We start from the raw sequence: 23,983 nt of genomic DNA on the forward strand, positions 1-23,983 counted from the left end.
TGCGAGTGGGGCTGTGCGAGGGCCGGTGTGGGAGGTTTGAGGCCAGGCATCCCTTTTGGGGCTGGCACCTTTGGCCTAGGAGCAGGGCCTCGACGTTAAAAATTTTGGAGCGTGGAGGTAAATTTTTGCCGAGAGTGACGTGAGACTCTATGTTGAGGCCTTGCGCGGCTAGGCGAGCCCGCAGCCCCAATGCGAGTGGGGCTGTGCGAGGGCCGGTGTGGGAGGTTTGAGGCCAGGCATCCCTTTTGGGGCTGGCACCTTTGGCCTGGGAGCAGGGCCTCGACGTTAAAAATTTTGGAGCGTGGAGGTAAATTTTTGCCGAGAGTGACGCGAGACTCTATGTTGAGGCCTTGCGCGGCTAGGCGAGCCCGCAGCCCCAATGCGAGTGGGGCTGTGCGAGGGCCGGTGTGGGAGGTTTGAGGGCAGGCATCCCTTTTGGGGCTGGCACCTTTGGCCTGGGAGCAGGGCCTCGACGTTTCCAGTTTGGAGCGTGGAGGTAAATTTTTGCCGAGAGTGACGTGAGACTCTATGTTGAGGCCTTGCGCGGCTAGGCGAGCCCGCAGCCCCAATGCGAGTGGGGCTGTGCGAGGGCCGGTGTGGGAGGTTTGAGGCCAGGCATCCCTTTTGGGGCTGGCACCTTTGGCCTGGGAGCAGGGCCTCGACGTTAAAAATTTTGGAGCGTGGAGGTAAATTTTTGCCGAGAGTGACGTGAGACTCTATGTTGAGGCCTTGCGCGGCTAGGCGAGCCCGCAGCCCCAGTGCGAGTGGGGCTGTGCGAGGGCCGGTGTGGGAGGTTTGAGGGCAGGCATCCCTTTTGGGGCTGGCACCTTTGGCCTGGGAGCAGGGCCTCGACGTTTCCAGTTTGGAGCGTGGAGGTAAATTGTTGCCGAGAGTGACGTGAGACTCTATGTTGAGGCCTTGCGCGGCTAGGCGAGCCCGCAGCCCCAATGCGAGTGGGGCTGTGCGAGGGCCGGTGTGGGAGGTTTGAGGCCAGGCATCCCTTTTGGGGCTGGCACCTTTGGCCTGGGAGCAGGGCCTCGACGTTAAAAATTTTGGAGCGTGGAGGTAAATTGTTGCCGAGAGTGACGTGAGACTCTATGTTGAGGCCTTGCGTGGCTAGGCGAGCCCACAGCCCCAGTGCGAGTGGGGCTGTGCGAGGGCCGGTGTGGGAGGTTTGAGGCCAGGCATCCCTTTTGGGGCTGGCACCTTTGGCCTGGGAGCAGGGCCTCGACGTTAAAAATTTTGGAGCGTGGAGGTAAATTGTTGCCGAGAGTGACGTGAGACTCTATGTTGAGGCCTTGCGCGGCTAGGCGAGCCCGCAGCCCCAATGCGAGTGGGGCTGTGCGAGGGCCGGTGTGGGAGGTTTGAGGCCAGGCATCCCTTTTGGGGCTGGTACCTTTGGCCTGGGAGCAGGGCCTCGACGTTAAAAATTTTGGAGCGTGGAGGTAAATTGTTGCCGAGAGTGACGTGAGACTCTATGTTGAGGCCTTGCGCGGCTAGGCGAGCCCGCAGCCCCAGTGCGAGTGGGGCTGTGCGAGGGCCGGTGTGGCAGGTTTGAGGGCAGGCATCCCTTTTGGGGCTGGCACCTTTGGCCTGGGAGCAGGGGCTCGACGTTTCCAGTTTGGAGCGTGGAGGTAAATTTTTGCCGAGAGTGACGTGAGACTCTATGTTGAGGCCTTGCGCGGCTAGGCGAGCCCGCAGCCCCAATGCGAGTGGGGCTGTGCGAGGGCCGGTGTGGGAGGTTTGAGGGCAGGCATCCCTTTTGGGGCTGGCACCTTTGGCCTGGGAGCAGGGCCTCGACGTTTCCAGTTTGGAGCGTGGAGGTAAATTTTTGCCGAGAGTGACGTGAGACTCTATGTTGAGGCCTTGCGCAGCTAGGCGAGCCCGCAGCCCCAATGCGAGTGGGGCTGTGCGAGGGCCGGTGTGGGAGGTTTGAGGCCAGGCATCCCTTTTGGGGCTGGTACCTTTGGCCTGGGAGCAGGGCCTTGACGTTAAAAATTTTGGAGCGTGGAGGTAAATTGTTGCCGAGAGTGACGTGAGACTCTATGTTGAGGCCTTGTGCGGCTAGGCGAGCCCGCAGCCCCAGTGCGAGTGGGGCTGTGCGAGGGCCGGTGTGGGAGGTTTGAGGCCAGGCATCCCTTTTGGGGCTGGCACCTTTGGCCTGGGAGCAGGGGCTCGACGTTTCCAGTTTGGAGCGTGGAGGTAAATTTTTGCCGAGAGTGACGTGAGACTCTATGTTGAGGCCTTGCGCGGCTAGGCGAGCCCGCAGCCCCAATGCGAGTGGGGCTGTGCGAGGGCCGGTGTGGGAGGTTTGAGGCCAGGCATCCCTTTTGGGGCTGGCACCTTTGGCCTGGGAGCAGGGCCTCGACGTTAAAAATTTTGGAGCGTGGAGGTAAATTTTTGCCGAGAGTGACGTGAGACTCTATGTTGAGGCCTTGCGCGGCTAGGCGAGCCCGCAGCCCCAATGCGAGTGGGGCTGTGCGAGGGCCGGTGTGGGAGGTTTGAGGGCAGGCATCCCTTTTGGGGCTGGCACCTTTGGCCTGGGAGCAGGGCCTCGACGTTTCCAGTTTGGAGCGTGGAGGTAAATTTTTGCCGAGAGTGACGTGAGACTCTATGTTGAGGCCTTGCGCGGCTAGGCGAGCCCGCAGCCCCAATGCGAGTGGGGCTGTGCGAGGGCCGGTGTGGGAGGTTTGAGGGCAGGCATCCCTTTTGGGGCTGGCACCTTTGGCCTGGGAGCAGGGCCTCGACGTTTACATTTTGCAATCCCAAATCAGCCAAACTCGGCTCATTCCCAACTTGTCCTGTCAAAGCTCGAAGCTTTGCACCATCACCCCCAACAAACAGCCTTCTTGTGCCTTTCTTTTTCTCCTTTTTCCTTTCCGAGGACTGAGGGGCTCCTGCCTTTTCCTCCGGAACACACCAATGTCCTGAAACACCAAAGAACCCCAAGAGATGGACCCAGTGCAACTGGCTCAGGTGGACAATTCACTGGGGTCTGGTTGGGGGTTTGCTCATTACTTCAGCGACAGTGCTCATGCACAAGACAATCAGCCCTTTTTGGGAAAGGAAACAGGTATTTCTGGGTGCCAAACCTGGCCTGGTGCTGTTCCCCAGCACAGGCTGCCGGGAGAGGTGCAGCTCCGGGAAAAGCCACCTTCAGCAGCTCCCATCCAGGTGGGAGTGGGGAGGCTGTTGGTTTCCCTTTTTGTTTTGTGCTTGGAGGTTTATTTTGTGACTCCATCACTCCCCCTCCTTCTTAACTAGACAGGGGAGAAAAGCATAAGGAAAGGCTGGTGGGGCGAGATAAGGACAGGAACAGATGACTCAGCAGTTACCATCATGGGCAGATGACAGACTCATCGTAGAGGAAATAATTCATCTAATTTATTACCGAGCAAAAGAGAGTAGAGCAATGAGAACTAAAACCAAATCTTAAAACGCCTCCCCTCACCCCTCCCATCTTCCTGGACTCAACTTCACTCCCGATTTCTACCTACTCCAGCCCAGCACCACAGGGGGATGGGGAATGGGGGCTGTGGTCAGTTCATCACACCTTGTCTGCTGCTCCTTCCTCCTCAGAGGAAGACTCCTCACACTCTGCCTCTGCTCCAGCGTGGGGTCCCTCCCATGGGAGACAGTCCTCCACCAACTTCTCCAAAGTGAGTCCTTCCCATGGGCTGCCGTTCTTCACCTGCTCCAGCATGGTCTCTCCCATGGGGTGCAGACCTTCAGGAGCAAACTGCTCCAGCGTGGGGTCCCCCACGGGGGCACAAGTCCTGCCAGCAAACCTGCTCTGGCGTGGGCTCCTCTCTGCATGGGACCAAAGGTCCTGCCAGGAACTTGCTCCACTGAGGGTTTCCCAAGAGCTCACAGCCTCCTCCAGGTGCCACCACCTGCTCTGGCATGGGGTCCTCCATGGGCTGCAGGTGGAATTTCTACACCCCCTCATCCTTCCGCCATGGGCTGCAGGGGGACAGCCTGCTTCACCATGGTCTTCACCACGGGCTGCAGGGGGATCTCTGCTCCGGCGCCTGGAGAACCTCCTGCCCCTCCTTCTGCACTGACCTGGGTGTCTGCAGAGTTTCTCACATCTTAATCTCATTGCAACAGCTCTTGCTCCTTTTTTTTTTCCTCTCCTTCTTATCTCTGTTGTCCCAGAGGCGCTACCACCACCACCACCCATCGCTGATGGGCTTGGCCTTGCACAGCAGTGGGTCCGTCTTGGAGCCAACTGCCATCGGCTCTCTCAGACACAGGGGAAGCTTCTAGGACCTTCTTGCAGAAGCCACCCAGGTAGCCCCCCGCTAACAAAAACCATGCCATGCAAACCTGGGACATCACCCCACAGGCAGGAATTCGGAAACGGAAACTGAGCAGCCTGGTGACTCCTGTAACTCGTGCCCGTCTGGTGAGTGACTTGTCTTTCTGCAGGGGATTTAGAATATTTCCTTTCCTTTAGAGTCTTGTCAGGGATTTGCAATAAATGCTGGTGAGGGGGAGCGGGGCAGAGCAGGGGGCTGCACCGGGGAGCCGTATGCGGTCCTGTCCTGCACTGGAGCAATGGGGGTGCTGGTGCAGGAGGGTTGGTGGGATTGCTGGAGCCTCTTTGGGGGCACATGCAGCCCTTCTTCCCCATCCCCTCTCCAGCAGCTGTAACCCCCCATCGCCCTCCCTCTGCCTCCCTTCCCCTCCCTCTTCTCCAGCTCCGGACGCACATGTGGCTCCCTGCGAGCCCCGGGGGCCTCCTGAGTTATTTGGTGACTCTGCACGTCCTGCGGCTGGGATCAGGTAGGGATCCTGCAGGGCTGGGGGGGGCTTTTGCCCACTCCAGGTGGCAGCTGTGGGGCAGGGGAGCTGCCATGGAGTGGGGGGAGCCCAGCCCAGAGCTGGGCCCCGCATGGGTTTTGCTTTCCCTTGGGCTCTTTCTGCAATGTGTCCCTTGCCCTGGGGGCACCTTTGGTCCCATCCTGCAGCGCTCCCCTCAAACGTTTCTGGCTTGCAGCAGGGCTGGCTGGGGTGGAGGTCGTTTTCTGGAGCACGTTCCCCCTCCCAGGAAACCTCCTTCTCCTTCCAGTCCTCCCACTCCCTCGCCACTTTCTCCAGGGTCTTTGGACCATGGGGAGGGCAAAGTAACGCCCGTGGGATGGAGCGTGCACCAAGGTCACGCCAAGCTCGCCCCTTGCCATACAACACCCCTAAATTAACGTAGGCACAATCTCTGTGTCTCTGTGTCCTTCTCCATCACCAAGCTGACTTCAGAGTGGTGGGACCAGACCACACTGTCCAGGCGACTGTGGGGCAGGACGTCGTGCTGCCATGTCACTTGTCCCCCAGCGTGGAGGCTCGGAGCTTGGACATCAGGTGGATCCGGCATCCATTCTCTGAAACGGTGCACCACTACCGAAATGGAGAGGACCTGTACAGGGATCAGATGGAGGAATATGTTGGGAGGACAGAGTTGGTCAGAGATGGTCTCTCCCGTGGACGCCTGGACTTGCGAATCTCTGCGTTGAGACCCTCTGACGATGGTCAGTACGTCTGCACTGTGACAGATGGTGCCTCTTATGGAGAAGCTACGGTGGATCTGGAGGTGGCAGGTTTGTGGTGGGTGCGGTGTTTGCAGGGGCTGGTGCGGGTGTCCGTGGGTTTGTGTGTCCCTCCCAGAGCTCTGTCCCATCCTCAGGTGTGTGGATGAGGTGCCGAAGGACAGGAGCCGTTGAAAGAGGTGGGGTGCGAGGGGGCTGTTGCCTGCAGTGCCTGCCCAGGAGGGAGCACGCAGGTGGTGCTGGAGGTGGTTTTGGGGCAGAGCCACATGGATGTGGTGGCTTTGCTGGGTGTGCGTGGTGTCTGTGAAGGGTGTCCTGGTGATGGTGTGAAGGCCCTGGGGACGAGGTGCTGAGCAGCTCCTTGTGCTCAGAGCCGGGGCTGCCAGCCAAGCCAAGGCTGGGACCTGACGCTGTTAGGTGTGGAGTTGGGAAGAGATCTCTTCCTGGCTCTGAGCAGCTGGATCTTTGCTTTGGCTTTGCCCTTTGTGCCGTAGGAGACCTGGCACGTTGTCTGGAAGCATTGGGGCTTCTTCAACAAAGACGAGTAACTACAGACGCTGCCTTGAGGCGCTGAATCTCGGCAGCTGGGTCTTGCTCTGCCGGGCTGTTTTGTGGGAGATGTGGGGTCGTTTGGCATCAATGCTCTGCAGTTCCCGCACAAGTTGGGGTGGTTTTGGTGGCCGGTCCTGTAGCCCTGGTGGGACCCATGATGTGTCTGCTATCGGATTCAGAGGCCTTTGAGTTGAGTCCATCCCACACTGACCCCAACCACGGGCTCTTCCCCAGCCACAGGCTCTGTCCCTCAGCTCTCCCTGGAGGCTTACGAGGACGGAGGCATCCGGGTGGTGTGTCGATCGGCCGGCTGGTACCCACTACCGGAGGTGCTGTGGAGAGATCCCGATGGGCAGCATCTCCCCTCGGTCTCCCAGAGACATTCCTCGGATGAGAGGGGCCTCTTTGACGTCGAAGGCATCATCATTGTGACCAATGGGAACAGAGATGGGAAATGGTCCTGCGTGGTCAGAAGCATCCGCCTCAACCAGGAGCAGGAGACGTCCCTGCACATCTCAGGTGCAATGATGGCAGCCAGACCCTGTGGTGCCGGCAGCAGGGCTGGGGTTTGCTGCGTTGCTTTGAGCAGCTTTGATCTGGGGTTCGCGGTGCAAGGTGTGGGGTGTGGGGGCACGGGAGGGCTGTGCACCTTCACAGCCTTGGGGCGTTTGTCTTTTTGTTCTTCTGCTGCTCAAACACGGGACTGTAAAACCATCCCTTTTCCTGCTGATGGTTTTGTTTCTCAGCTCCCTTTTTCCACAATGCCCGTCCCTGGATGGTTGGTGTGGGGGTGCTCCTCGTGCTTTCAGCTGTGCTCCTTGGCCTCGGTGCTTATCTGTGGAGAAGGAAAGGTAAGTGGTGTCAGAAGAATGTTTTGCCTTCACCAAAAAGCTCTTTGGGCAAAGGAAGGAAGGGGACAAGGACCCATGGTGGGGTGTGTGTGGGAGGACAGGGAGCACGGCCAGACCATCTCAGTCTGGTGGGAAGGTGCAAGAGACCCTCTTGAGATGTTCCCAGGGATGAAGCCAGCTGCTGTCCTGACCCCCTCTTCCTCTGCCTTTGCTTTTCAGTGGTGCAGTCCCGAGAGCTGGGTGAGTCCTTGTGGCCCCTTCCCCCAGCAAAACCTCCAGGCAAAGGAGCCCCCCTGGGAGGGACGTGGGTTTGGATGGCTCCTGAAGTTACGGCTGAACTCCAGAGTGCCTGGGTGGGCTGATGGGGGGATGGGCTGGCAGGGAGCCATTTCACCTGATTTGGGGAGATTTCGCACTCCCCAAAGAGAAGGAGTTGGGGTTCAGCCTGAACTCTGCCTGGCCCTGTGGGAGCAGCCATGGGATGAGACGCTGTCCCCTCTGATCACTTACTGCTTTTGGTTTTGCTTTGCAGAGAAAAGAGATGCAGCACTGGGTGAGTGTCCATGAGCTCTATCATGGCGTGGGGTTCTGTTCTGGGCACTTTGTGCTCAGCCCTTTCCCTCCTTGCCCGTCCTCTCCATCCCTGCATCCCCCAGCTCTGGGAAAGCCCAAGGCGATGTGCCTGGCAGGGTGGGCAGCTCGGGGACACCAGCCCACACCTGGACCCTCACCCCTGCCCAGAGGTGCTGGGGACCGGCTGGGGGATGTGACCAGCTCTTGTCTCTCCTTCTAGCCTGGAGAAAGTTTCTGCTTCCCCACAATCCAGGTAATCCCGTATTTTAGTGCCCTTCTGGGTGGGTCTCCTCCCTGTGCTTGTGTGCAAGGGGCATCTGGGCTGGGCAGTGCCCGGGACTGGCCGTGCCTGGGTGTGTTTGGTGACTCAGACACCCCCGAGCAGGGCACTAGCCTGTTCTCCAGCCCCTTTCTTGCCTTTCCAATGCATTGTGAGTGGCATCCCTGGGGCCAAGAGGAGCCCTCTGCCACCCCCCTGAGAGCCCGTGCACTGCCCAGACCCAGCCACTGCCTCCCCAGGCTGCTCCTCCCTGCTGGGGCTGCAGCCCCACCGTTGCCTGTTCCCAGGGGACCCAGCTGGGCCGTGGCCGTGCTGGGGCCGGCCCCGTCATGGGCATCTCTAGGAGGAAGGAGATGCCCCGTGTGCTGCCCCGCGGGGCAGAGCCTGGCCCCAGGGTGCTCAAACCCTGCCCACGACGCAGCTCTGCCCCTGATGCTCTGGCTCCTCCTGTCCCCTGCAGACGTGGTGACCCTCGATCCAAACTCGGCTCATTCCCGACTTGTCCTGTCAGCGGATGGGAGAAGTGTGAGATGGGGAAGAGCACGGCAGGACCTGCCCGACACCCCTGAGAGATTTACGTATTGGTGCTGCGTGCTGGGCCAGGAGGGGTTCAGGGAGGGGAGGCACTGCTGGGAGGTGGAGGTGAAGGGGGAGGTGGGAGGTGATTCCTGGTGGGCTGTGGGGGTGGCCAGGGACTCTGTGCACAGGAAGGGGTATCTGGAGCTGAGCCCTGCAATAGGGGTCTGGGGGGTGGGGCACTGGGAAGGGCAGTTTGTGTCTGTCACCTCTCCTCGCACCTCCCTGTCCCCGATCCCCATCCCCAGGAGACTCTGGGTCTGTCTGGACTGCACGCAGGGGCTGGTGACTTTCATCGATGCCGACAGCGGGGTCGAGATCTTCACTTTCCCACCAGCCTCCTTCAATGCAGAGATCATCCGACCCTGGTTTTGGGTGGAGACATGGAATAACAAGCTGTGCCTGAGGGGCAGAACCTCCTAGACCCTCTGCCCCCCTTCCATCCCCACCGCAGCCCCGGACAGCCCCTGCCCTGCTGCAGACACTGCCCGCTCTCCTCTCCTCCATCCCGCAGCAGCACATGTCCCTCTCTGCCCTGCCCAAGCCCACCCTGCCCAGGCACAGCACCATGGCCTTCAATAAAGCTTTGTGGGTGTGTTGGGATTGCGTGGCAAGGTTTTGGTAGCGGGGGGGCTACAGGGGTGGCTTCTGTGAGAAGCTGCTAGAAGCTCCCCCTGTGTCTGACAGAGCCAATGCCAGCCGGCTCCAAGACGGGCCCACCGCTGGCCAAGGCCAAGCCAATCAGCGCCTCTGTGATAACATATTTAAGAAGTAGAAAAACAGAGAGAGAGAGCTTTTGCAGCCGGAGAGAGGAGTGAGAAGATGTAAGAAACTCTGCAGACACCCAGGTCAGTGCAGAAGGAGGGGGAGGAGGAGCTCCAGGCGCCGGAGCAGAGATCCCCCTGCAGCCCGTGGTGAAGGCCATGGTGAGGCAGGCTGTCCCCCTGCAGCCCATGGAGGAAGGATGAGGGGGTGTAGAGATTCCACCTGCAGCCCGTGGAGGACCCCACGCCGAAGCAGGTGGAGGCACCTGAAGGAGGCTGTGGCCCGTGGGAAGCCCACGCTGGAGCAAGTTCCAGGCCGGACCGGTGGACCCGTGAAGAGGGGAGCCCACGCCAGGGCAGGTTTGCTGGCAGGACTTGTGACCCCGTGGGGGACCCCACGCTGGAGCAGTTTGCTCCTGAAGGTCTGCACCCCGTGAGAGGGACTCCATGCTGGAGCAGGGGAACGATGAGAGGAGTCCTCCCCCTGAGGATGAAGAAGCGGCAGAAACACCGTGAGATGAACTGACCGTAACCCCCATTCCCCGTCCCCCTGTGCTGCTGAGGGGGGGAAGGTTGAAGCCGGGAGTGAAGTTGAGCCCGGGAAGATGGGAGGGGTGGGGGGAAGTGTTTTAAGAGTTGATTTTATTTTCTCATTCCTCTACTCTGTTTTGCCTAGTAATAAATTAGATGAATTCCCTCTCTAAGTTTGGTCTGTTTTGCTCGTGACAACAATTAGTGAGTGATCTCTCCCTGTCCTTATCTCGACCTGCAAGCATTTCGTTATGCCTTTTCTCCCCTGTTTAGTGAATGAGGGGAGTGAGAGAGCGGCTCTGGTGGGCACCTGGTCCCCAGCCAGGCTCAACCCACCACAGGTGGGATGAGTGGGATTGATGGGATGGTGTATTGGGTTTGCGTGGCAAGGTTTTGGTAGTGGGGGGCTACAGGGGCGGCTTATGCAAGAAGCTGCTAGAAGCTTCCCCTGTGTCTGATAGAGCCATTGCAAGGTGGCTCCAAGATGGACCCGCCGCTGGCCAAGGCCAAGCCAATCAGTGCCTCTGTGATGACATAGTTAAGAAGGTAAGAAACAAGTTACAGAGAGCTTTTGCAGCAGGACAGAGGAGTGAGAAGATGTAAGAAACTCTGCAGACACCCAGGTCGGTGCAGAAGGAGGGGCAGGAGGAGCTCCAGGCACTGGAGCAGAGATCCCCCTGCAGCCCCTGGTGAAGGCCATGGTGAAGCAGGCTGTCCCCCTGCAGCCCATGGAGGAAGGATGAGGGGGTGTAGAGGTTCCACCTGCTGCCCATGGAGAACCCCACGCCAGAGCAGGTGGTGGCATCTGAAGGAGGCTGTGACCCCGTGGGAAGCCCACGCTGGAGCAAGCTCCTGGCAGGACCTGTGGCCCCATGGAGAGAGGAGCCCACGCCAGAGCAGGTTTGCTGGCAGGACTTGTGACCCCATGGGGGACCCACGCTGGAGCAGTTTGCTCCTGAAGGTCTGCACCCCATGAGAGGGACTCCATGCTGCAGCAGGGGAACGATGAGAGGAGTCCTCCCCCTGAGGATGAAGAGGCGGCAGAAACACCGTGTCATGAACCGACCGTAACCCCCATTCCCCGTCCCCCTGTGCCGCTGGTGGGGAGTAGGTGGAATTGGGAGTGAAGTTGAGCCCGGGAAGATGGGAGGGGTGGGGGGAGGTGGTTTAAGATTTGGGTTTCGTTCTCATTCCCCTACTCTCTTTTGCCTGGCAAGCAATTAGATGAACTTCCTCTCTAAGGTCAGTCTGGTTTGCCCATGACGATAATCAGTGAGTGATCTCTCCCTGTCCTTCTCTCGACCCACCAGCGTTTCATTATACCTTTTCTCCCCTGTCTAGTACAGGAGGGGGGGTGATGGAGCAGCTCTGGGGGGCACCTGGCCTGCAGACAGGGTCAGCCCACCACAGTCTTTTTTTGGCGCCCAACGTGGGGCACGACAAAATCGAGACAAGGAGAGTAATTGGAAGAGGTAACGGGCAAAACATGGACTGAACGTAGCTAGAGAGTGAAATAGTGGTGAAGGGACGAGGGGAGGACTGCGTGTGGAAATTGTCCCCTCTTGTTTGGAGTTGTGATGATGTTATTTTGATTTTGGTGAGAGGAATTCTTTTGTCTTTTTTCTTGTTGCTGTGATTTAGTGTGTGAAGTTTCTGTAGTGAGCGTGTATTGTAATGCTAACACCTAAATACGTGATGGACAGAGGCGAGGGGTGCGATGTATTGGGTTTGCGTGGCAAGGTTTTGGTAGTGGGGGGGCTACAGGGGTGGCTGTAATGACAGATGGAACCCAACGCCATGGACTAAATGAACTCGACGGACATTTTAGGGCGATGGCCCGTAGAGTAAGGGAACGATCTCTGTGAATAATCTAGGCGTGCCGTAGATGGTATAGAAGAAGGGGTGGCTAACGTCCCGGTTCTGGCTAGGGTAGAGTTAATTTTCACAAGGAGCCAGGACAGGTGAGCCAAGCTGGCCAGGGGGCTATTGCATCCCATGTGACGTCATGCTCCCCACAAAAGGGGGCTAGTCGGGGAGGGGCGGGTTTGGCGTGGCTCCGGGACGGGCTGAGGGTCCAGTCGGTCGTGGGATCGGTGAATTGCTTTCTGTTCTCACCCACAGTGATTATTTGTTATCAGTTGATTGTTTCCCTCTCCCTCGCCGTCCCAGTAACCCGTCCTTATCCCAACCCTCGAGGCTTTGCCTCTGTTTTTCCATTCTCCTCCCCATCCCGCCGGGGAGGGGTGAGCGAGCAGCGCGTCGTGCTCAGCTGGGATGGGGCTGAACCACGTCGGATGGGATGGGATGGGATGGGATGGGATGGGATGGGATGGGAGGGTGCTGGGAGCAGGGCCTAGGGGTGTCTGAGCCCGGCAGGGCACGGGAAGGGGTGGGGGACACACGAGAAGGGGCTGGGGCTGCGGGAACCAAGGACAAAGCAGAGCCCAGGCAGCCCGGCTGCTCCGAGCCGGTACCGATGCTCAGAGCCGCTCCCGGTGATGCCGCCACTGCCACGCAGGTAAGGGGCGCAGGATGCCCAGAGCCAGGAACAGGACCCCCACTGCTACACCATCCCTTGGGGGGGTTATGGTTTCTCCTTCTGCACCCCCATCCCCTTCTGCCCCTCCCAGATTCCACCACAGCTGGGTCCGGGCTCCCCAACAGCCCTGGGGTAGAAGGGGCTCATCCTGCTCCCCCTCCCCAGCTCTGGGAATGGCCCCCTGGCGCCCCCATGCCCTGCTCTGGGTCCAGCCCCTCGCACCCCCCTGCACCCCTGCTCTTGGGGATGGGCTGCCCCTGCATGGGGATGGGAGGGTGGGGACAGCGGGGGACACGTCCTGCCCTGGGATCTGAGGTCCCTGAGGGGACAGGGCAAAGGGACAGGGCACAGCGACAGGGCACAGCTGGCATGTCCCGACACTTCAAACCCCCCCCACGCCCCATCTTGTCCACTTCTCCCCCACTCCCCACAAGCTCCTGGCTGTTGTCGGGCTGCAGGGACACTGCTGGGCTCCTCCTGGATGGCCCAACAGCACAACGAAGCTCTAAGTTTTGCACCATCACTCCCAACGAACAGACTTCTTCTGCCTGTTCTGCTTGGTTCCTCTTTCGATGTTTATTTTTTGACTGATGACTTGGGCACAGATGCGGAACTTCAGCTCATGTTGTGCAGGGTGGAGCCAGAAGTCGCCCCACAGCCAGGAATTCTGCAGCTAAAATTGAGAAGCCTGGTGCCTCCTGTAACTCATGACCATCTGGTGAGCGACTTTTCTTTCTGCAGGGGATTTAGAATATTTCCTTTCCTTTCGAGTCTTGTCAGGGATTTGGAACAAATGCTGGTGAGGGGGAGTGGGGCAGAGCAGGGGGCTGCACCGGGGAGTCGTGTGCGGTCCCGTCCTGCCCTGCAGCAACGGTTTGTTCTGCCATGGGGGTGCTGGTGCAGGTGGTTTGGTGGGATTTCCGGAGCCTCTTTGGGGGCAGGTGCAGCCCTTCTTCCCCATCCCCTCTCCACCAGCTGTAACCCCCCATCACCCTCCCTCTCCCTCCCTTCCCCTCCCTCTTCTCCAGCTCCGGACGCAGATGTGGCTCCTCCTGAGCTATTTGGTGACTCTGCACGTCCTGCGGCTGGGATCAGGTAGGGATCCTGCAGGGCTGGGGGGGGGTTTTGCCCACTCTGGGGGGCAGCTGTGGGGCAGGGGAGGTGCCATGGAGTGGGGGGAGCCCAGCCCAGAGCTGGGCCCCACATGGGTTTGGCTTTCGCTTGGGCTCTTTCTGCAATACGTCCCTTGCCCTGGGGGCACCTTCGGTCCCGTCCTGCAGCGCTCCCCTCAAGCGTTTCTGGCTTGCAGCAGGGCTGGCTGGGGTGGAGGTCGTTTTCTGGAGCACGTTCCCGCTCCCAGGAAACCTCCTTCTCCTTCCAGTCCTCCCACTCTCCCGCCACTTTCTCCAGTGTCTTTGGACCATGGGGAGGGCAAAGCAACGCCCGTGGGATGGAGCGTGCACCAAGGTCACGCCAAGCTCACCCCTTGCCATGCAACACCCCTAAATTAACGTAGGCGCAATCTCTGTGTCTCTGTGTCCTTCTCCATCACCAAGCTGACTTCAGAGTGGTGGGACCAGACCGCCCTCTCCAGGTCACCGTGGGGCAGGACGTCGTGCTGCCATGTCATTTGTCCCCCAGCGTGGAGGCTCGGAGCTTGGACATCAGGTGGATCCGGCATTCATTCTCTGAAACAGTGCACCACTACCGAAATGGAGAGGACCTGTATGGGGAGCAGATGGAAGAATATGTTGGGAGGACAGAGTTGGTCAGAGATGGTCTCTCCCGTGGACGCTTGGACTTGCGAATCTCTGGGTTGAGACCCTCTGATGATGGTTATTATGTCTGCACTGTGACAGATGATGCCTCTTATGGAGAAGCTACGGTGGATGTGGAGGTGTCAGGTTTGTGGTGGGTGTGGTGTTTGCAGGGGCTGGTGTAGGTGTCCGTGGCCCTGGGGATAAGGTGCTGAGCAGCTCCTTGGGCTGAGAGCTGGGGCTGCCAGACAAGCCAAGGCTGGGAACTGATGCTGTTAGATCTCAAGATGATAAGAGATCTCTTCCTGGCTCTGAGCAGCTGGATCTTTGCTTTGGCTTTGCCCTTTGTGCCGTAGGAGACCTGGCACGTTGTCTGGAAGCGTTGGGGCTTCTTCAACAAAGATGAGTAACTACAGACGCTGCCTTGAGGCGCTGAAGCTCGGCAGCTGGGTCTTGCTCTGCCGGGCTGTTTTGTGGGAGATCTGGGGTCGTTTGGCATCAATGCTCTGCAGTTCCCGCACAAGTTGGGGTGGTTTTGGTGGCCGGACCTGTAGCCCTGGTGGGACCTGTGATGTGTCTGCTATCGGATTCAGAGGCCTTTGAGTTGAGTCCATCCCACACTGACCCCAACCACGGGCTCTTCCCCAGCCACAGGCTCTGGCCCTCAGCTCTCCCTGGAGGTTTATGAGGACGGAGGCATCCGGGTGGTGTGTCGATCGGCCGGCTGGTACCCACTACCGGAGGTGCTGTGGAGAGATCCCGATGGGCAGCATCTCCCCTCGGTCTCCCAGAGACATTCCTCGGATGAGAGGGGCCTCTTTGACGTCGAAGGCATCATCATTGTGACCAATGGGAACAGAGATGGGAAATGGTCCTGCATGGTCAGGAGCATCCGCCTCAACCAGGAGCAGGAGACGTCCCTGCACATCTCAGGTGCAATGATGGCAGCCAGACCCTGTGGTGCCGGCAGCAGGGCTGGGGTTTGCTGCGTTGCTTTGAGCAGCTTTGATCTGGGGTTCCCCGTGCAAGGTGTGGGGTGTGGGGGCACGGGAGGGCTGTGCACCTTCACAGCCTTGGGGCGTTTGTCTTTTTGTTCTTCTGCTGCTCAAACACGGGACTGTAAAACCATCCCTTTTCCTGCTGATGGTTTTGTTTCTCAGCTCCCTTTTTCCACAATGCCCGTCCCTGGATGGTTGGTGTGGGGGTGCTCCTCGTGCTTTCAGCTGTGCTCCTTGGCCTCGGTGCTTATCTGTGGAGAAGGAAAGGTAAGTGGTGCCAGAAGAATGTTTTGCCTTCACCAAAAAGCTCTTTGGGCAAAGGAAGGAAGGGGACAAGGACCCATGGTGGGGTGTGTGTGGGAGGACAGGGAGCACGGCCAGACCATCTCTGGCTGGTGGGAAGGTGCAAGAGACCCTCTTGAGATGTTCCCAGGGATGAAGCCAGCTGCTGTCCTGACCCCCTCTTCCTCTGCCTTTGCTTTTCAGGGCTGCAGTCCCGAGAGCTGGGTGAGTCCTTGTGGCCCCTTCCCCCAGCAAAACCTGCTGGCAAAGGAGCCCCCCTGGGAGGGACGTGGGTTTGGATGGCTCCTGAAGTTACGGCTGAACTCCAGAGTGCCTGGGTGGGCTGATGGGGGGATGGGCTGGCAGGGAGCCATTTCACCTGATTTGGGGAGATTTCGCACTCCCCAAAGAGAAGGAGTTGGGGTTCAGCCTGAACTCTGCCTGGCCCTGTGGGAGCAGCCATGGGATGAGACGCTGTCCCCTCTGATCACTTACTGCTTTTGGTTTTGCTTTGCAGAGAAAAGAGATGCAGCACTGGGTGAGTGTCCATGAGCTCTATCATGGCGTGGGGTTCTGTTCTGGGCACTCTGTGCTCAGCCCTTTCCCTCCTTGCCCGTCCTCTCCATCCCTGCATCCCCTGGCTCTGGGAAAGCCCAAGGCGATGTGCCTGCCAGGGTGGGCAGCTGGCGGACACCAGCCCACACCTGGACCCTCACCCCTGCCCAGAGGTGCTGGGGACCGGCTGGGGGATGTGACCAGCTCTTGTCTCTCCTTCTAGCCTGGAGAAAGTTTCTGCTTCCCCACAATCCAGGTAATCCCGTATTTTAGTGCCATTCTGGGTGGGTCTCCTCCCTGTGCTTGTGTGCAAGGGGCATCTGGGCTGGGCAGTGCCCGGGACTGGCCGTGCCTGGGTGTGTTTGGTGACTCAGACACCCCCGAGCAGGGCACTAGCCTGTTCTCCAGCCCCTTTTCTTGCCTTTCCAAGGCATTGTGAGTGGCATCCCTGGGGCCAAGAGGAGCCCTCTGCCACCCCCCTGAGAGCCCGTGCACTGCCCAGACCCAGCCACTGCCTCCCCATGCTGCTCCTCCCTGCTGGGGCTGCAGCCCCACCGTTGCCTGTTCCCAGGGGACCCAGCTGGGCCGTGGCCGTGCTGGGGCCGGCCCCGTCATGGGCATCTCTAGGAGGAAGGAGATGCCCCGTGTTCTGCCCCGCGGGGCAGAGCCTGGCCCCAGGGTGCTCAAACCCTGCCCACGACGCAGCTCTGCCCCTGATGCTCTGGCTCCTCCTGTCCCCTGCAGACGTGGTGACCCTCGATCCAGACTCGGCTCATTCCCAACTTGTCCTGTCAGCGGATGGGAGAAGTGTAAAATGGGGAACAGCATGGCAGAAACTGCCCAACACCCCTGAGAGATTTGACACTTGGTGCTGTGTGCTGGGCCAGGAGGGGTTCAGGGAGGGGAGGCACTGCTGGGAGGTGGAGGTGAAGGGCAGGGTGGGAGGAAATTCATGTTGGGCTGTGGGGGTGGCCAGGGACTCTGTGCACAGGAATTGGTATCTGGAGCTGAGCCCTGCAATAGGGGTCTGGGGGGTGGGGCACAGGTCAGGGCAGTTTGAGTCTCTCACCTCTCCTCGCACCTCCCTGTCCCCCATCCCCATCCCCAGGAGACTCTGGGTCTGTCTGGACTGCACGCAGGGGCTGGTGACTTTCATCAATGCCGACAGCGGAGTTGAGATCTTCACTTTCCCACCAGCCTCCTTCAATGCAGAGATCATCCGACCCTGGTTTTGGGTGGGGACATGCAATACTGAACTGTGCCTGAGGGACAGCACCTCCTAGAACCTCTGCCCCCCTTCCATCCCCACCGCAGCCCCGGACAGCCCCTGCCCTGCTGCAGACACTGCCCGCTCTCCTCTCCTCCATCCCGCAGCAGCACATGTCCCTCTCTGCCCTGCCCAAGCCCACCCTGCCCAGGCACAGCACCATGGCCTTCAATAAAGCTTTGTGGGTGACCATGGAGGGTGGCCGTGCTGGTTCCTGGGGGCTTTTGGTCCTGATTCCTGCCTGCCCGCGAAGGGCATTTGCAGACTGAGTTTTCAGTCCTTCGGATGATTTGCAGGTCCTCCTTCTGCCCACCCCACCCCATGCTGCTCCCCAGTCCAGCTCTGGGTCCGGGCTCCCCAACAGCCCTGGGGTAGATGGGGCTCGCCCTCGTCCCTCTCCCCAGCTCTGGGAATCCCCCCGGGCCATTATCCCATAATCACAAGGATGGGGCTGAGTGTGGGAAAGCATCTTGGTAACTGCGGGGCTTTAGGTGCAGCAGCAGAGGAACCTTCTGAGTGGAGAAAGAATTTCCCCACCTGGGGCTCTTTTAGGGTGATATTTAGCAATGTTGATTGCTGTGGCTGCTGCTGCTGCTCTGGGGTTTGGTGCTGCAGTGGAGCCAGGGACTGTGCGATGGGATGGGATGGGATGGAGTGGGATGGCATGGCATGGCATGGGATGGTAGGGTGCTGGGAGGGGGGGCCTAGGGTGGCCAAGCCAGACAATGTGTGGGAAGGGGCGGGGGACCCAAGAACAAAGCAGAGCCCAGGCAGCCCGGCTGCTTGGAGCCGGTACCGATGCTCGCAGCTGCTCCCGCTGATGCCACATCCCTGTAGGTAATGGGCAGAGGATGGCTGGGGCTGGGGCCGAGATCCCCCCGCTGCACTGACCTGGGGGGTTTGTGGGCCATCCTTCTGCTCCCCCTGCCCTCTTTTGAAGCTGGACTCTGGTAGACAGCCAGACAGACGTAAGGCGTTGTTAGGACTGTTTAGGCGGCTGGGTGAGTCTGCAGCCCCAGTGTCAGTGGGGCTGTGAAAGTGCCGCTGAGGGAGGTTTCATGGTGGAAACTTTGGGCACTGAGTGTTGTAGCCAAGTCCCTGCTCGACTTTGTGATGTGCCTGAAGGAACAAAGCTTCCCAGCTGTGTGCTGGGGCTGGGCAGCCCAGGTGGGTGCCATGAGGCTGGGGCTGGGCAGCCCAGGTTTTCCAAAGGCTGGAGGTGGGCAAGGGCCAGGGCAGCTCTTTGTGCAGCCCCTGAGGCTGGGGCTGGCCCTGCTGGGCCAAGGGCTCTAGCTGGGGAGGGGGCTGCCTGCCCTTGCCTGCCCTTGCCAGCTGGCCTAGGAGGGAAGGGAAGGGAGAAGGGAAGGGAAAAGGGAAGGGAAAATGGAAGGGAAGGGGCTGCCGCCACAGGCAGCTGCCTCCAGCAAGGAGCAGCCGGTCCCCGTGGCAAGGAAGGATCCCTCCCAGCAATGCCCGACTTCACGCACCACCAGCACACAGCGCCGGGAGCTCGGTGCCTCCGTCGGCCACACGTGGGAGCTGCCGTGCGTCCGGGAAGCCTGGTGGGAGAGGAGTGTGGAGGTACCTGCCACCTGCTCCTGAGTGGGTGAGGGTCGGGCAGCCGGCACTGTGGAGGAGCAAGGGGCGGAGGCAGAGAGAGGCCTGGGGGTGCTGAAGGTCTCCCGTGGGTGCCAGGAGGTGGGGTGAGTCGTGTGTGCGGGCCCATCCCTGCCGTGCTTCTCCAGATCTCTGCCTGCCTCCTTCCTCTCCCTGCCTCCAGCTCCCTTTCCGCCTGGCCGGATCCCCCAAGATCGTTGCTCTTCTGCCAATGCTGCCCTGTACCCTGCTGCCTTCCACTTGGCCTTTCTCTGCCTCTCCTGGTCTGCTACCCCACCTGCTGGGATTTCATTCTGCCCTCATGGCTTCTGACAAATGCATTTCTGCCTCTGTGTCTGTGCAGCAAGCTGTCTCTGTCTGCAGTGTGTCCTGTCGCCTGTCGTTGGCGTGACGACCTGGTTCAGGAACAGCACGACGACCAGCCCCGGGTCATTCGGTCCATTAGCTCACAGACACCAATGTGGTGGACGGCAAATGGCGTTTATTGGTGGGCAACAGAGCATTATATAGCTTAGGTTTACAACATCACATCCGTCTGCTTACGTCGTAAATTAAACACTATTGGCTATTAGGAGAGGGGTCTTATCTTTCCGTACAGCGCGACATCTTCCGGCCACCGGGCCCTAACTACCTACATTTCCTACATTTATTCTATATTATATGACACTCTTATATGTTATAAATTTGAAGAAAAAGATAAGGCACGTTAAACGGGTGGAAGTTAGGGGTAACCGTTAGTAATGGGGTGTAAGTCGGGATAACTTCAGGGATAACTGGGGGTAACACTGAGCGTACCTTCTTAGTATTCTTAAATATATATATCTACTCACTATTCTTAAAGCAGTTGTTGGCGTTCTACTAACATAATGTTAACGCTCTCTAGCCGGCTTCTAACAAACGACACGATTCTATTCAATAGGCAGGGTCCAAAGATCAGTGCCATCATGATCATTGCGATTGGCCCTATCAAGGTAGATATCAGGGTGGTTAGCCATGGTGAGTGGTTAAACCATGATGCAAACCAATCTTGTTGTGCCTCTCGGTCCCTTTTTCGCTTTTCCAATCCCTCTCGCAATTTGGCCATAGTGTCTCTCACTACTCCTGTGTGGTCCGCATATACACAACACTCTTCTTTTAGTGCAGCGCACACCCCTCCTTGCTGTAAGAAAACCAGGTCCAATCCTCTTCGATTTTGTAACACGACTTCCGATAATGATCTAATTGATTGTTCTAATGCGGTTATTGATTGTTCAATTCTAGCCATGTCCTCATCTACTGCCACTCTCAGGGCGCTGAATTCTTTGCTCTGTTGTACCAGGGATGTTACTCCTGTGCCTAGTCCCACACCTCCTATGATCATCAGAGTAGCTATCGTTAGTACTGTAAAGGGTTCCCGTTTTGACAGATGATGTCCTGGGGTAATATATGAGTCATAGGCATATTCTTCAGGATGGTAAAAGATCTTAGGGACTATAGACGCCTGGACACAATATTCTGAGGATTCATCAAATATTTCCAAGGACAAACAGGGTGTAAGTCCAACAGTGGAACAAATCCACTTGGCATTTTCGACCGGTATTAACCACTTTGCAGGGGTTTTGTACCGTGCCTTACCAATACATAGTTGCTTATTGTGCTCTGGGACTTTGCCTACACACATGCCACTTCCCACCACCTGTGCCAATGTAATGGTTTGTTTTTCTGTGTCCCAAATACATTGGGCCGGATTTATGCCATTTGACTGTAAAGGCATGTCCGTTATTCCTACAGCCTCATAAAAGGGTGGTTTTCTTCCGTAGCATAACCAGCAATGCTCTGTAAGGTTTGGATTAGTTTTGTTCAATACCTGGTAGCTAGCTTGCATCATTTTCCAGAGAGGATTTCCATAAGGGATTTCGGCGGTGGGTGGCGTGGTGGATGTTTTCTGGTTGTTGGTCTTTCTAATCATGTAGTCCTGGCTGCGAATAGCCCGGACCACTCTCTTAGCAATTGCTTGGTTGGGGCCTGTTGGCCATGGATCATTTGGGACAACCTCTTTTTTTATGATGATTAAGCCACCTCTGTCTGTCCCTGGTTCTGTGTATCTTATTCCCCACATTTTTCCAAGTAACCAACTGTTCTCTCGGGACTTGGTAACATTTAAGAAGAGGTATTGGCAATTTCCGCGTCCTCGCCATGCTTGCGGTGGAATGCACCCATATGGACCCCATTGGACTTTTAGGTATTTGTCTCTACCACTACCCGGTATCCAAGCAGGGGCTATGGTCTCACACCCCCAATAGGTACAGTAATATTGGTTAGGGGAGTTGCAATATCCCTTCCCAGGATTAGAGCTAGGACACATATAAAATCCCAGGTCTTCCCAACACCGGTCTCTCGGGACAAGCTGACACAGAGAGGTAGTAAAACTTGGCGCACCTGATGTTATTTGAGTTGCAATAATCTGGTGATCCTCAAACCGAAAGAGGGACCATTTAAATGGCTGATGAGGGTGGCCTGATTTTACCTGTTCTATGGTGACAAGCTCTAGGATCAAAATCACACAAAGGCATCGCGGCCCCCCCCCCTGCAGGGGCTATTTTGTCGTTGTTTGGTTTCTCCCAGTGCGGAATTTCCAGGTTCGGACGGGGTGCTTGTCAGCTTGTCATCTTCTTTTGTCACCGGGGTGTACGGGTTACGAGGGCGTCCAGTGATCCGGTCCTGTGAACAAAAACCCATAGTTTTCATTAGTTTTATTCTGGAGGTCTGGTTTAATAGACTTAAGCGGACACCACTTAATTACTCCATCTTTTTTGACTGCGGCATATCCTCGCCCTGTAAGGACTAATCTCCATCCTTGTTCCCATTCTCCCAGCTCATTTCTAATTATGACTAACGGGCCTTCCTCTAATGCCCGAGTGGCCCAATGTTTTTGGGTGGGACTATTCACCTCTTCTCCCCTGGGGAATTGGTTCAGTGCTAATAAAGCAGTCGCTAGTAAGCGCGCCTGATCTCCTGGGGGAACAGTGTTGGTAAAGCCTTCTGCTTTTGCTAATACCTCTAATTTAGATTTTAAAGTTTGGTTTGCTCGTTCGACTATGGCTTGTCCCGTGCTATTATACGGGATGCCGTGTATTAAGGTAATGCCCCATTTCAGAGCGAATGCTTGGACTGATTTGGATACAAAATTCGGACCGTTGTCTGTTTTGATCTGATTAGGGACGCCAAGCCAAGCCATGGCTGTCAGCCAGTGTTGGATGGTTGCTTTGGAGTCAGTCTTGAGGTGTTGTGTCGCTACGATCATCCCGCTATATGTGTCTACAGTCACCGCTAGCCACGCTTGAGGTTTCAGTAATTGACAGAACGTAAAATCCGTCTGCCACACCTCAGAGGCTTTGAGACCTCTGGGGTTGACTCCACTAGACCATAGAGGTGTTTTTTGACAATGGGGGCACGTGGCTACTATGTGTTTCGCATCAGTGGCTGAAATTCCACATCTCTTTGCTAGTGCTTTAGCTCCAATGTGGAGGGATTCATGTAGCTGGCGGGCATCTCTTAGCGTCCACAATCCTTTAGCAGCGGCATCTGCTTTGTCGTTACCGGTTTGGAAAAAGCCTTTAATTGGGTCGTGGCTGTTGACGTGGATGACCGATATGGTACCTTTTCGGGAAAAAAGCGCTTCTTCTAGCATTAGAGCTATTGTAGACGTCGACACGCCGGGCCCCGACATGGCTAAGCAAAGCTTGGCCACGAACATTGAATCGGTTACTATATTGAGATGTTCCATTGGGAACAGTCCGCATGCCAGTACCACTGCCGCCGCTTCCAGCTGTTGAACTGAAAGCGCACGATCGGTCATTTTGATACGGTGCCATTCTCCTTCCGATTGCCATACTGCTGCCGCGGTTGAGGTTACTGAGGATGCGTCTGTGAAGACCGTTGGTCCCGGCTGGGGCCGGTCCATGACCTTCTGTGGAAGGTCGATGTCGACGATTTTCAGCATTTGAGTCCAGGGGGGCTTTCTGGCATGCCGGACTTCTCCACCAAATCCGACGAGGGCTACAGCTAGATGTTCTGACATTGCCACTGATTGCGTTGGGAGCTGTTTGCGGAAGGGTAGGTATATTGTGGCAGGTTCAATACCTAAATGTCTTAGGGCGAGTTTTCTGCCTTTCATGATGAGGTTACCAAGGCACTCGATCCCTGGGGAGAATGCACGTGATGGTTTTCCCAGGACTACCCATTGTATTGGTTGAGCTTTTTCAGGGGGGCCCTGGGCCAGTGCCCCTACTCCCCCTCCTGCCGTAAAATGCACATACAGATCGAGTGATACATTTGGCTTCCATCTGGCGAGTGAGCTTGACGATATCTGCTGCTCGATAAAGTCAAGAGAGCTCATTGCTTCTGTCGTTAGAGTTTTTTGTTCCCATGGGTTCTTGCCTTTCAGAAGGTCGTATAGGGGGGACATGGTTTCTGGAGGGACCAGGACGATATTGCGGAGCCATTGCAAGGATCCTACTAACTGTTGCATGTCGTGGAGCGTCTTGATGTTCCGACGGATTTTCATTTGGGGGGGGGGTTATGTAGGAGCTCGTGATGTTTACTCCTAAAAAACTTACACATGGTCCTCTTTTAATTTTTGCAGTCGCGATTTCGAACCCGTTTGTTTTTAGAGTGTCTGAAACTGTCGACACCAGCTGGTCTACCTGACTCCCTGACGGTGCGGCGATCAAAATATCATCCATATATTGAATGATAGTTGCAGTCGGGTCGCTGCGTCGAACCGGTGCCAGTGCCCGATCTACCGTTATTTGGCAGATAGCAGGCGAGTTAATCATTCCTTGGGGTAGTACTTTCCACTGGAAGCGTAAATTGGGGCGTTGGCTATTTGGGAACACGACGGAAAAGGCAAATCGTTCTCTATCCTCCTCATGCAGGGGTATCGAAAAGAAACAGTCTTTAATGTCGAGAATAGCGCAAGGCTGTCCCTCTGGTATCATAGAGTTCATAGGTAACAGCGTTTGGACGGGACCCATTGGTTGAATTTTCTCGTTTACCTTACGTAGCTCATGGAGGAGGCAAAATCCCTCACCCGATCGTTTGGGTATTACAAAGACTGGGGTGTTCCATGGGCTAGTAGAAGGCCTCGTTGTAGTTCGCGGTCGATTAGCTCAAGAAGAGCATCCATTCGAGGCTTCGACAGGGGCCACTGCTCGACCCACACTGGGTCGGATGATCTCCACGTCAGTCTAATTGGTAGAAGTGGGTGTGTAGCAGTGGCCCTTATAGTAAATTTGTCACCCTGGCTTCTAATAG

General features: G+C 57.3%; 3 protein-coding genes across 14 annotated transcripts in view; all 3 read left to right on the top strand.

Annotated features, from left to right (window-relative positions):
* Positions 1-2,965: 2,965 nt before the first annotated feature.
* Positions 2,966-23,983, top strand: part of LOC129198296 (butyrophilin subfamily 1 member A1-like) — a 48,756-nt gene continuing 27,738 nt past the window's right edge. For 8 of the 9 annotated variants that reach the window (XM_054807458.1, XM_054807459.1, XM_054807460.1 and 5 more), the window contains exon 1: positions 12,629-12,930. In XM_054807458.1, the coding sequence (XP_054663433.1) occupies positions 12,694-12,930 (237 nt within the window). In that variant the 5' untranslated portion in view covers positions 12,629-12,693. Of the gene's footprint in view, positions 3,074-12,628; positions 12,931-23,983 lie in introns of those variants that run through there. The other variant, XM_054807462.1, reaches the window with a different exon arrangement.
* Positions 3,067-7,583, top strand: LOC129198337 (butyrophilin subfamily 3 member A2-like). 4 transcript variants are annotated; one of them, XM_054807560.1, is made up of 8 exons: positions 3,067-3,659; positions 4,159-4,408; positions 4,704-4,788; positions 5,250-5,597; positions 6,333-6,617; positions 6,845-6,949; positions 7,169-7,189; positions 7,482-7,583. In XM_054807560.1, the coding sequence occupies exons 2-8, from the start codon at positions 4,322-4,324 to the stop codon at positions 7,514-7,516; spliced, it is 966 nt and encodes a 321-aa protein (XP_054663535.1). In that variant the 5' UTR covers positions 3,067-3,659; positions 4,159-4,321; the 3' UTR covers positions 7,517-7,583. The 4 variants fall into 4 exon arrangements, with proteins under 4 accessions (XP_054663535.1, XP_054663533.1, XP_054663532.1 ...); XM_054807558.1 differs by having other exon boundaries at positions 7,169-7,536; XM_054807557.1 differs by lacking the exon at positions 7,482-7,583 and having other exon boundaries at positions 6,845-7,206.
* LOC129198238 (butyrophilin subfamily 1 member A1-like) lies at positions 7,535-10,008 on the top strand (the record flags this gene model as incomplete). Its single annotated transcript, XM_054807393.1, has 2 exons — positions 7,535-7,775; positions 8,263-10,008. Coding segments are annotated over 2 exons (780 nt in total), but the record flags the coding sequence as incomplete, so codon positions are not given.

This window comes from Grus americana, chromosome 32, assembly GCF_028858705.1.
Source record: "Grus americana isolate bGruAme1 chromosome 32, bGruAme1.mat, whole genome shotgun sequence".
Classification (NCBI taxonomy): domain Eukaryota; kingdom Metazoa; phylum Chordata; class Aves; order Gruiformes; family Gruidae; genus Grus; species Grus americana.

Bases quoted from the DNA above. Each gene is read 5' to 3' on its own strand.
- LOC129198337 (XM_054807557.1), top strand. From the start codon at position 4,322: ATGCAAACCTGGGACATCACCCCACAGGCAGGAATTCGGAAACGGAAA. The intron at 4,409-4,703 runs GTGAGTGACTTG...CCTCTTCTCCAG, and splicing joins CTGTAACTCGTGCCCGTCTG to CTCCGGACGCACATGTGGCT. The intron at 4,789-5,249 runs GTAGGGATCCTG...TCCATCACCAAG, and splicing joins CGTCCTGCGGCTGGGATCAG to CTGACTTCAGAGTGGTGGGA.